Genomic DNA, 12,745 nt, shown 5'->3' on the forward strand with positions numbered 1-12,745 from the left:
TGCCATGGAAAAGACCCTCAGACTGAAAGGCAGCCAGGAAATAGCTACATGATTTGCTAATGCACACTGGTCCAGACCTGGGACTCCCTAGGATGCTCCCATCACCTTGCATGCAAGACAACCAACAAAAAAAGAACACTGCCCTGCTCCTCCGGAGGAATCTGCTCTCACCCTGTGCTGGCCCACCAGGGAAAATCATCCAGAGGACAGAAGGCAGAGGTCCTTGCCTCCTGGGAAAGCTGAGGTTTGGGATGCACAAGGCAAGCATGGACACCATGCTCAAGGGATTCTTAGAGCAAGTGGAATAGGAGACAGCAACACCAGGAGAGCCTCAGGAACAAGCACAGGGTGATCATGGCAGCAGGTGTTTCGGGGAAGCAGTGCCAGCAGGATGTGAAAACCCCATGGCAAAGTGGCAGCACTTACCGGGAGCCTTGAGCTCGTCACTGATGAAGGTGAGCAGCTCATGGAAAATGTCACAGTAGGGTATAGGCCAGGTCAGAAAGCTGTGGTACACGCTGGCAGCTTTCAGGAGCAAGTCAGAGTCCGGTGGGAAGTGGGGAGCCTGTGGGGGACAGGGAGACCTGGTTAGAAAAGGGAGTAAGGACACTTAGAATCATAGAATGGTTTGTGTTGAAAGGGACCTTAAAGCCAACCCAGTTCCACCCCCTGCCACGGGCAGGGACACCTCCCACTAGATCAGAGCACTCAAAGCCCCATCCAACCTGGCCTTGAACACCTCCAGGGGTGGGGCAGCCACTGCTTTGGGCAACCTGGGCCAGGGCCTCCCCACCCTCATTGTGAAGAATTTCTTCCTAACGTCTAATCTAAACCTTCCCCCTTCCAATTTAAAGCCATTCCCCCTCATCTTATCACTCCATGCTTGAGCACTGTGCAAAAGCTCTAGGGTTTAAATTGGAAGTGGGAGGAGAAGCAGCGGATGGGAGCAGAGATTCACCCCATGACACCCATCCTCTCCCTAGGAAGGGTCAAAGCATCCCCCCTGGGCACAGCTCCAAGAAAGCTTCATCCGCTCTGCATCTTCCCAACCTCCTGCCTGTAGATCCCATGCCAAAGTCTATATATAAATCCCCTTTTAACAGCCACAGATCCATACAGATGAATCGCATTGCAGCCTGTGCTCCTGCAAGATCTGGCAGCAATGATTTCCTTGGGTTAATGATGCATTGTGCTAATAATAATAATAATAAAAAAAGTATTTCCCGTGAAGGCTCTGCTTCTTTTCATCAGTGCTGCCTATATATTTTGCACAAGTATAAAGAGTAACAAAAACCACTTGTCTTCCCCGCACAGAGATATTGTCTGTCTCTCTTTCTGATCAGTCTGTCTTTAAATAAAAAGATTAAAATCCCTGATGCTCATTTTTTTTGCCTCTCAGCTTGTGCAGCGGTTGCCTGGCCTTGATCCATGTAGATCTGAACACGATCTGGGGTTTTTTGAGATGGACTGATCAAAGCAGTGATGGTTCAGACAAAAGCCACCTCGGTTTTGGTGACCATCCAGCACAGCTCCATAGGGCTCTGGTCCCCGTGGCTCCCCAGGGGCTGGGATCAGCGCAGCAGCCTCAGGACTTACATACAGGACTGCAGAGTAGAAGAGCAGAGCAAGCGGTGTGACGAGATCATAGTCGCACTTCTCCTGCACCTGGAGGAAAGAGCCCGAGGACAGAAGGATGAGCTGGGCTGCTTGCCATGAGTGTTACCTGAGCATCCTTGGAGGTGCTGAGGACTCCCAGACAGCACAGCCCAATCTGCACCATCACACCCCCATCCCCAGCAGATTCCCGTGGCACCACGGGATACAGAGATCAGCACCGACTGCTTCTCTGCCTTTACCCTCAAGAAGCCGGATTTGGCCAAGCTCCCAGCTCTCTGATGCTCCTGATCCTTGCAGGTTGCATGAAATTCTATGACAGTGGCTCAAAGCAGACAATCTGGAGAGGTGAGCAGGTAGCCAGCCCCTGCAAGCAACGCTCGGCAGCACCATGCAAACCATGTGGTTTTGTCCCAGCCTTTCTAAAATATAACAATGGCCAGCAGGATTATTTCACCCAAGGACACGGTGACAGCTCAAGCTTACACTTGCAGCTACTGTCTCCCCTTGCTCATACACACCATGAAGTCCAATAAGCTCCTATGTAAATCCTAATGTAATAAACACTATCTGCAACAAGATCAGTTTAGCTATTTTAAATAAAAAGAGGATTAAACTGAACCACGTTGATCTTAACCTGTACCTGCTCTGCAGCCTGGCAACTAAGCAATCCTCTCACAGAACCATAGAATGCTTTGGGTTGGAAGGGACCTCGAAGCTCCTCCAGTTCCACCCCCTGCCATGGCAGGGACACCTTTCACTGGATCAGGTTGCTCCAAGCCCCATCCAGCCTGGCCTTAAACACCTCCAGAGATGGGGCAGCCACCACTGCTCTGGGCAACCTGGGCCAGGGCCTCCCCACCCTCACAGGAAAACATTTCTTCCTAAGATCTCATCTCAATTTCCCCTCTTTCTGCTGAAAACCATTCCCCCTCATCCTGTCCCTGCAATCCCTGATCAAGAGGCCCTCCCCAGCTTTCCTGCAGCCCCTTTCAGTACTGGAAGCTGCTCTAAGGTCTCCCTGGAGCCTTCTCTTCTCCAGGATGAACAACTCCAACTGTCTCAGCCTGCCCTTGTATGGAAGGTGCTCCAGCCCTTCGACCATCTCAAAAACTAAAAGGCACCATTTGCCTCATCACATGAATCCCAGTGCTGAGGCTTTAAGAAACCGATCAATGCTTCCTGCCACATCAGCGGACTCCTCTGAGGTCTTCCCAGCTGCAGCCTGAGGTGACTCTGCTTAACCGATGATGCCTGGATCTTCTCCAACACATGAGCCCCACTGCCACTTCGCCTCCGCATTGTGCTTGACCTGACTGGTGCCTGCTGGGCTGCTAGACGGTGCAAACCCTGCCCGTGGTTCCCAGCGTCCCAGCTCTGCTCCTGGCCCTGCAGGAAGCCCAGCAGAGCTGCAGCACAGTTTCCATGCAAAACAACAGGAAACCTTCCACTTGCTCCGATTTGGACTAGTAGCTCCCAGCTTACACCAGGGGAAGGTCTGGGGAAGGCCAGCTCCATCGACACAGCGCCGTGACCTGGGCCGCCCTGGCATGGTGACAAGGAGCACTCTGGGAAATCAAAACCCTTCCTCATGGATTTACAGCACTGCCTGAAGAGTAGGTATTAGAGCTGGCATTTCCCCTTCTACCTCCCACGTGCTGAAAGCCAGCAGAATACACTGGGCTGCTCCCACCAGCGTTTCGGACCCACCAATCCATCATCACTCACCTCCAAGCTCCAGCAATAATTTCCCACCACCCAAAATCACCCACTAAGCTCCTCAAAGCTCCACGTGTGGCAAGCTGACACCATCTCACAGCCCACAACCTTCCTCCCTGGCAACTCACCTCTTTGGTCTTGCTGAGGATCTTCTCCACGAGGATGAGGTAGTTGCCAGCGTCTCGGCTCACCAGCTCCTGCAGGCTCCAGCAGTTCAGGCACAGCCCGGCTGCAGGGGAGACAGAGCCACCGTCACTCACAGCCCCGTTCAAGAAGGTCACAGGACGGATGAATGACAGCAAAGGGTCAGGGCAAAGGCGTTTGCTGTCTGTGTCAGACCACGGCTGAGGAAACAATCCTCTTGTCCCACTTCTGGCCTGATTTGATCTCACCAAATGGAGTTTATACTAGTGGTATCGCTTTGTACCCCATCACAGCTGTGGTCTCACTCACGCAGTCAAGTGCACTCAGCTGGGTTGGATGCCTGAGTAGGTGCCACGCTGTGCTGCCGTGTACCTGCTGCAGAGGCCAGAGGGATGTGCGTGGCATGGGTGGGCGCCCACCTTCAGTCTGCCTGGGCACAACAAACCCACTGCTGTGACCCCTTGCTGTGCTTCCCCCAGCTCGAAGGCACCAGAGGCACTATCCCAAATCACTGAGATCTGCCAAACTCAGCTCCCTGTTGGGCACACATCCATCATCCTCCAGCTACATCCCACCCAAGATGGTGCATCCACCCCAACCAGCTTCGCCAGGACCTGGAGATGCATCATCACATCGGCATCACGGCAACCCGAGCTCATGTCAGCATCATTAATCCTGCCCAGCATTTATTCCATCTCTTAGCACCTTCAAATTCTTATAAAATGCATTAAAACCCTACCAGACAATGAGCCAGATTGAGAGAAGAGGTGCCATGCAGAAGGATGGAGGGTCCTTAACCCCAGCTGACTGAAACCCCGCTGGCCTCCATCCCCACGCATCTGCCTCTTGCTGCTGGGGCCTGGCTGGTGACAATGACCCAAGGTGTTTCCTAAGGCTGTTGCTTTCCTGGGCAGTCAGGGCCTCCCCTCAAACGGTCTTAGAGGAAATGATCCACACAAGGGCTGCCGGGCGCCTCCATTCATCCCAGCCCCGCACCCCAGGGGAGGACACGACACTCATGAGCTCCAGCAGACCAGGACCTACAGAGCAATGAGAGAGCAGCGCCTCCTTATCCCCCCCAGCACCCAGGCACTGCACACACCCCACAGAGAAAATTATGGAGAAATTTCAAGCAAGCAGCCTAACAAATACCCAAGAAGGGTCCAGGTTTGCATCTCCTCATCCCACGACAGATGTTTTCACCAGCAGTGGGTGCAGTGCAGACATCGCGCACAGCTCAGTCAGAGCGCACAGAGCAATTCAGGGGGTGTTCGCACAGGGGCTTTACCAAGCTTGATCCAAAAGCAAAACCAAGAGAAACAGCATCCTTTGGTGCAGGGAAGTAGGGCTAATAAATAAACCTAAATCCAGCTGCTCTTCACTCATGCAGTCTATTAAGTGGCACAGAAACACAACAAACACCGACCCATGCATGCTGGAGCTTACAAGGAAGAAACAATGCCATTAACTGGTAAGGGGACAGCGATATTCATCACCAATCTCCACGTCACGCCATCCCTCCCTCCCTCCCTTGGACATCATTTCCTGCTGTAGAGGCTACAAATGCATCAGATATGCAGGCAGGTAAAAGCCATGAAATACCTTTGTGCACCTTCTAGGTGTTAAACAAGGTGAATTTAAAGCAGGAGAGAAGTCTGCCGTGGCCCAGCTGGGAGCAGGATGACGCCAGGACAAGCAAAACTAGTGCTAAGGTTGTGTCCTGGGCTGCATCCAAATCTATGGAAACAGCAGGGCAAGGGAAGGGATTCTCTGCTCTACTCTGCTCTGATGAGACTCCACCTGGATCCCTGCGTCCAGTTCTAGAGTCCTCAGCACAGGAAGGACATGGAGCTGTTGCAGCAAGTCCAGAGGAGGCCACGGAGATGATCCGAGGACAGGCTGAAAGAGTTGGGGTTGTTCAGCCTGGAGAAGAGAAGGCTGTGGGGAGACTTTAAAGCAGCTTCCAGTGCTGAAAAGGGCTCCAGGAAAACAGGGGGAGTGGACCTGGAATGGCTCTAAGGTCTCCTCCAACCAAATAATTCTATGATTCAACTACTGGATGAGGGAAAGGCTGTGGATGGAGTCTTCTTGGACTTCAGTAAAGCCTTTGACACAGTTTCTCACAGCATTCTGCTTCAGAAACTGTCAGCCTCTGGCCTGGATGGGCGCACGCTCTCCTGGGTTGAAAACTGGTTGGATGGCCCAGAGAGTGGTGGTCAATAGAGTTAACTCCAGCTGGAGGCCAGTCACAAGTGGGGTTCCTCAGGGCTCAGTACTGGGTCCAGCCCTGTTCAATGTCTTTATCCTGGATAATGACCTGGATGAAGGCATTGAGTGCACCCTTAGCAAGTTTGCAGATGACACTAAGCTGGGAGGAAGTGTGGATCTGCTGGAGGGTAGGGAGGCTCTGCAAAGGGATCTGAACAGGCTGGACCGCTGGGCTGAGGCCAATGGCATGAGGTTCAACAAGGCCAAATGCCGGGTCCTGCACTTGGGGCACAACAACCCTGTGCAGTGCTGCAGACTGGGGGAAGAATGGCTGGAGAGCTGTACAGAGGAGAAGGACCTGGGGTTGCTGGTTGACAGCGACTGAAAATGAGCCAGCAGTGTGTCCAGGTAGCCAAGAAGGCCAATGGAATCTTGGCTTGAATCAGAAACAGCATGACCAGCAGGTCCAGGGAGGTGATTCTCCCTCTGTACTCGGCACTGGCGAGACCGCACATCTGAATTCTGTGTTCAGTTCTGGGCCCCTCACCACAAGAAGGATGTTGAGGCTCTGGAGCGTGTCCAGAGAAGAGCAACGAAGCTGGTGAGGGGCTGGAGAACGTCTGACGAGGAGCGGCTGAGAGAGCTGGGGTTGTTTAGCCTGGAGAAGAGGAGGCTGAGGGGAGACCTTATTGCTCTCTACAACTACCTGAAAGGAGGTTGTGGAGAGGAGGGAGCTGGGCTCTTCTCCCAAGTGACAGAGGACAGGACAAGAGGGAATGGCCTGAAGCTCCGCCAGGCTGGACATTAGGAAAAAAAATTTCATGGAAAGGCTCATTGGGCCCTGGAACAGCTGCCCAGGGAGGGGGTGGAGTCACCTTCCCTGGAGGCATTCAAAGGACGGGTGGATGAGGTGCTGAGGCGCATGATTTAGGGATTGTTAGGAATGGTTGGACTCAATGATCCAGTAGGTCCTTTCCAGCCTAGTGATTCTATGATTATTTGACCCATAAGAGCCTGGCCCTGCTGTGGCTGTCCAGGGCTAAGCCGTGCCGGGCAGCAGCTGCGAGAGCAGCGGAGCTGAGCTCTGTTGGGGTGCATCACCAGATGAGGAGAACGCCACTTCCTGCGCGAGCGTAACCACAAATACAAATAGCCCAGCACGATGCCGGGTCTTTCCTTCCTCTCACTTCTAGAAAGGTAGGAGGAAATTGTGGTGGCAGTGGCTCGCTGAGTTATTCTGTGCTGAATGGGGCAGAAGGAGAGGCTCTGGGCTCCTTCATCTGGGAGGAGCTGGGGCAAACCCAGTATGAACGAGCTGGGGGACAAGGACAGGTAGGAGGGAGAAGGATCTTACAAACATCAAGATCTGAGGTCTTCTGACCCATTTTGGGGTCTTCTACAGCAATTATGAGCTGAAGCACAGGGATGCAACCATGTGTATTTGAATAACGGAGCCATACACAGAATTTCTGTTTAACTCATGGTCATGGTACTGGGATTACCCTAGGATTAAGCCAAAGGGTGCTGGGAGGTAGCAGGCTGCCAGGGTCTGAGATCCTAAATTTGGCAAAATAGCATTACCAAAAACATAGCAAAACAGCTGCATCCTTGCTAAAAATAGTTGCAAGCACAAAACGGAAATCCTGGACACAATAAACAAAGACCATACAGCAAAATGAAGTGTCAAGCACCACCAGGCATCAGTCAGGAAGAGAATCCAGACCTGGGTGAGAATTCCCTTCCCTCCACACACAGTCCAGGTCACGAGCATCCACTTTCCAAGCACTGAGTTCAAAATTAGTCCCTGAAGCCCTCACCCCTGTATCCAGACTAAAAGGGCATGGAAGGTGATGCTCATAATGCACAGGTCAGGAACAAAAGCCCCAGGTGACATTAAAGGCAGAAAGGAACCACCTGCCTGCAAGCACCCTCTCCATCACTCTGTGTCCACCTGGAACACAGCTGGGTGCTGTGGTAGCACCTGGGGACTTCTATGAACTGCAGAGCAGGATTTGGTTTATTCTCAGGCCAGGAAGAGGCTGCAGGCAGGTGAGGAAGCAACACTAGAAAGCTTTATTTGCAGCCACTCATGCCTCAGTGCACCCAAATCCATGCTCCGCTGCTGGATTGTTGCGATGCTGAACCATGTCACCATGCCGAGTCAGGCTACAAATCACAGGGACAACTCAACAGCAGTGTTTTACAATGAGTCAGAGCAGTACAGAGCACAAAGTCCAAACTGGGTTCACTCCACTTTGTCAGGTATGCTCCGAACCAGCAGCACCAGACAATGCTGGGCACTCTCCCTGTTTGAGGTGGACCGTGGTAGGATGCGCACCAAGGGCAAGCAGAAACCTTGAACCAAGCTTTCTCCTGGACTTTGCACTTGCTTTCTAATTCTCAAAAAATCCATTCTTCACTATGAAATGCAAGGGAGACCCTAACCTTCATGGAGTGTGCAGCTCAGGGATGCCCTGCAATGTCGCTCAATGTGATGATCCCCGTCATCAGTGCAAGCCGGAGCTGTGCTCCCCGTCATCCTCTCTATTGAGCTGTGCAAACACTGGGAAGTCCTGTGTTGGTGGGGAACTGCTTCATCTCACTTAGCTGAATGCATGTCAAGACAGGGTTTGCAGCATCCCTTGGCTAAGGGAAGTGAGAAGTAAAATCAGACACACGAACCGCTCAATGCCTCAAAGGAGAGCAGTCCACGCAGGAGCTCTGGGGTGATCTCTGGCTCTAAAGGGGTCGAGATCAGCTTTGTGCAACCAGCACAAACCAGAACTTCACCTTCAAGCCCTTAAATCCTACGAATTTGTCAAAAGAGGCACCAGAGACCCCCAGCGGGGCAGCAGGAACCTCCACACCTAAAAAAACCTGCTTACATCCACCCTGCTCTCACACTCATCCATCTGGTTTTGCTGCGCTAAGACAGCAACCCAGCACTATTCATTTTTCCTTTCTATATGAAGAATGAGTCAGATTTATCTGCCAGCAACACAGGCAGCCCAGAGCACATAGAATCACAGAATCATTAAGGTTGGAAAAGACCTCTAAGCTCATTCAGTCCAACTATCAGCCCAACCCCACCGTGCCTACTAAACTATGTCCCTAAACACTATCTATACATGCATTTTGAACCCCTCCAGGGATGGAGACTCCACCACTACCCTGAGATGCCTCTGCCAGTGCATCTCCACTCTTTTGGTACACAAATGTTTTCTAATATCCAGTTTGAACCTCCCCTGGCACAACTTGAGGCCATTTCCTCTCATCCTATCCCTTGTATCTTGGGAGCATGGCCCAGCACCCACCTCCCTACAACCTCCTTTCCAGGAGCTGCAGAGAGCAATGAGGTCTCTCCTTAGCCTCCTCTTCTCCAGAATAAACAGCCCCACATCCCTCAGCCGCTCCTCATAACTCTTGTTCTCCAGCCCTTTCCCCAGCTCCATTCCCCTTCTCTGGACACGCTCCAGAGCCTCAACGTCTTCTACCAAGGGGCCCAAAACTCAACCCAGGATTCAAAGTGTGGCCCTGGCTGTGGGATGCTGGAGCAGTGACACATGGAACTGCAGCAGAAGCAGGACTAAGCTGTGCTCATCCCAGCATCCTACACAGCACACAGACTGAGCCCAACATGACACAGACCCAAAGAAACACCTCCCTTCGGAGAGCAAAACCCACAGCAAAGCCTCCAAGGAGGGACCCAGCCCCGAGCAGAGGCTGCACCAAGACCCCCGCACTGGGAGGAAGCCTGGGCACAGCGCACGCTCTCACTTTGATCGCTATCAGCAATGATAAAGATGCAGGCAGCGTGCCGGGAGTGGGGCGGCAGTGGCCCCGTGGGCGGCCTCGGAAGGATGAGGCTTTGCGATTTCTGTTCTGAGAAGTACACCGAGCTGCCCTGCTCCTGAAGCGGCTCCTTCCTGACCTCAGTAGTTGATATTTCCCCTCCACCGCTCTTCACAGGGGTGTCAAGTTGGAAAAAGGAGAAATACCACACGCCCAAGCTGCCTTGGCTGCCCACACTTGGGTTGGACATCAGTTCCCAGTACCATCAGAAGCAACACGGTTGGAGGAGTGAAAAGCAGAGTTTTCTTTCCACTTCCTCACTCCCCCAGACCTACTCCCACCATTTCCACTATGCCCTCACCAAAATAAGGGTGTTTTCTCCACGGGACTGCCCAGAGGAAGGGCTGACTTGCAGCAGTTTGTAAGCTTGGGGCTTGGAGATGCCTAAAGCACAGGGCACAGCAGAGCCCCACAGCCACCGCATCCTCTTGGGAGGCATCCTTCACCACACAAGAGTCAAACCTGCAGCTCCCACTTCCAACCAGCCCCCTGAGCAGAGCACAGCAATGTCTCCTGGAGTTGCAGCCACCCAGCCTGGGCAGTGATTTCTGAAAAAAAAAACCACGACAAGTCTGGCGAAATCAAGCCAAAGGTTAAAGTTCACTAGGTTTAGTAACCAGCAGACCTTTACTCTGCACTTAGAGTTAGAAGTCTTTCAGACAAAGCATTTTGCTACTTGGTGATTAAGCCGGAGGGTCCCACACCCGATGCCTGTTTATTCCCCATGAAGGTACTTAGATGACTGCAATCAAGCAGATTCTTAACCTTCCCTTCGTTACAGCTGAGCAGACTGAACTCCATCAGCACCATGTAAAATGCATCATCAAAGATTCCTCTCCTTCTCTGGCTTACCAGTGGCCTTACCACCCTCCCTCACCAGCACCCTTCATCCTCTCCAACTCACACGCAGCCCTGCAGCAGAGACATAACAACTCCTTCCCATCCCTGGGACCTTGAAGGCTGCCCTACAGCCTCCCAGCAGCTCCACACCTGCTGCCACCTCCAGCCCTTCTCTCTAGTACTGTGTTCCCGGCACCACCAGCAGCTGAACCCAAGCCCACCACACTCCTTCACAAAGGTTTCCCATTTCACTGCTCAGCAGCAAGAAATAAAACATTTTCTTCCTTTAGCATGCTCTGATCTGGCTACCGTCTCTCTCCAGCAACACGGTGGAAGACAAACTCTCTAAAGAGGGGCTGCATGAGGAACAGGTTGTGTTTCCTAGCACTTTTTTAACAGGGTTTTCTGTGAGTCAGAGACAATTAATTTTAATTCGGTTCCTTGAATAAATGCTGGAGTTCAGCAAAGATTTCTGGACGTGCATTTGTCACAACAAAGAGGCCACGGAGATGATCTGAGGGCTGGAGCACCTCCTGTATGAGGACAGGCTGAGAGAGTTGGGATTGTTCAGCCTGGAGAAGAGAAGGATCCAGGGAGACCTTAGAGCAGCTTCCAGTGCTGAAAGGGGCTCCAGGAAAGCTGGGGAGGGGCTCTTGATCAGGCAGTGCAGAGACAGGATGAGAGGGAATGATTTTCATCTGAAAGAGGGGAAATTGAGATGAGATCTTAAGAAGAAATATTTTGCTGTGAGGGTGGGGAGGCCCTGGCCCAGGTTGCCCAGAGCAGTGGTGGCTGTCCCATCCCTGGAGGTATTCAAGGCCAGGTTGGATGAGGCTTTGAGCAACCTGATCCTGTGGGAGGTGTCCCTGTCCATGGATGGGCAGGAACTGGATGGGCTTTGAGGTCCCTTCCAACCTAAACCATTCCATGATTCTGTAATTCTATTATTTTCTGTTCCTACCCCAGAGCCAAACACCGGCTCCTCCAGGGTATGAATCTACAATGGCCAAAGCATTCACACTTCTCCTCTTTGCTGACTTCACTGACCTCAGCTATTCAGTAACTTATGTGGGGGGGAAACGACACATCGGAAGCGATTACTCACCCACTCTGGAGCAACCTTGTGTAAAATTATCATGGAGAAACAAACGATTAAACAACGTAAAAACAACTATAATTCTAGCAAGGTCTCAGCCCAAAAAATGGCTTTAACTCAGTGTGTGTTATTTTGATGTATGGAAATGGTAAAAAAGAGGGAAAAGCATATAGATTGGGAAATAGAAGTGATATAAGAAGTTAAAACAAGAAGGGAGAAGGCTACTGTGCAGTTAAGAACCAGATGGAGAGATGCATTGACTGTATGAGGAACAGAGCCCAGCTGAGATCTGACACACAACAGAAAGAATTAAGCTCTTCCTTGTAATAGGGGGGTGGCAGAAGAAAGAGAAAACATTTTTGCTCTGGTTTTGAAAACAAATAGGGTTAAAGGTTGTGGGTAGATCTGTGCAGTAAGCAATGTTTTCCCTAAACTGTGTGTGTTACTGCAGTGACAAAACATTTGCTGTCTGATGGCAAAGGGGTAGGATGTGGAAGAACAGCTCCTCAAAGCGGGCAAGTTAGAAGTCAGCAGGGCTGGAGAACCCCCATGGCAGAGCACTACGGCATCGGCCAAGAAGCGCTGCCCCAGATGCCGAGCTAACACCCAGAGCTAACAACACAGAGCAGAGCTAGCACCACCACATCCACCAACCACTGCAGGCATGGCATTCACTGGTCACGCTGGAGATCTCTGGCAAGAGCACAAATGCTTTGGATGCAAGGGAACTTTCTGATGTGTAAAATGCCTGAGATTCTCCTAGGAATGCCAAGTCATTCTGCCAAACCCCACAAAACCCACATGAAAGCCAACAAGGCAGAGAGCTGGGGGAGAATCCTTAGAGATGAGGAACTGCTGGGCAGCACAGCTGCTTCCAGCAGAGCCCATCGTCACCCAACCCCAGCCATGTACAGCCCTGTCTTTGCTAATGAGCCGGAAAAATTATGAAGCCATTTTTTAAAGGCTACCCTACCACAAACATCAGTGCTAACGGGCTGGGATTAGAGAAGGGCCGAGCTTGTGAGTGACACAGGAATTGATTAATTATAATTACAGGAAGGGGTGATTTATGCAGCACACAATGAATGGCTTGGCGAGATGGACTCCTTTGCACACACACTGTAACAGTGCCAAACGCAAGGTCGCACTTCCAGGAACCAGGAATGTAGGTCACACTTCAGGGTCTATTTCCCAGAATATGGTGAGGCCAAAAGGATCCAGGAGTCCTTGGTCACAGCTTGCGTGGACCAAGGCCTAGGGTGATGCTACAGC

At 51.8% G+C, this 12,745-nt stretch overlaps 1 protein-coding gene across 6 annotated transcripts in view; it reads right to left on the reverse strand.

Moving 5' to 3' along the window:
• PIK3R5 (phosphoinositide-3-kinase regulatory subunit 5) overlaps positions 1 to 12,745 on the reverse strand; it is a 73,753-nt gene that overhangs the window by 17,688 nt on the left and 43,320 nt on the right. For all 6 annotated transcript variants that reach the window (XM_054083617.1, XM_054083612.1, XM_054083616.1 and 3 more), the window contains exons 3-5: positions 3,462 to 3,562; positions 1,597 to 1,665; positions 427 to 565 (exon numbers count right to left, since the gene is read on the reverse strand). In XM_054083617.1, the coding sequence (XP_053939592.1) occupies positions 427 to 565; positions 1,597 to 1,665; positions 3,462 to 3,562 (309 nt within the window). The remainder of the gene's footprint in view (positions 1 to 426; positions 566 to 1,596; positions 1,666 to 3,461; positions 3,563 to 12,745) is intronic.

Source organism: Cuculus canorus, chromosome 18, assembly GCF_017976375.1.
Source record: "Cuculus canorus isolate bCucCan1 chromosome 18, bCucCan1.pri, whole genome shotgun sequence".
Taxonomy (NCBI): Eukaryota; Metazoa; Chordata; class Aves; order Cuculiformes; family Cuculidae; genus Cuculus; species Cuculus canorus.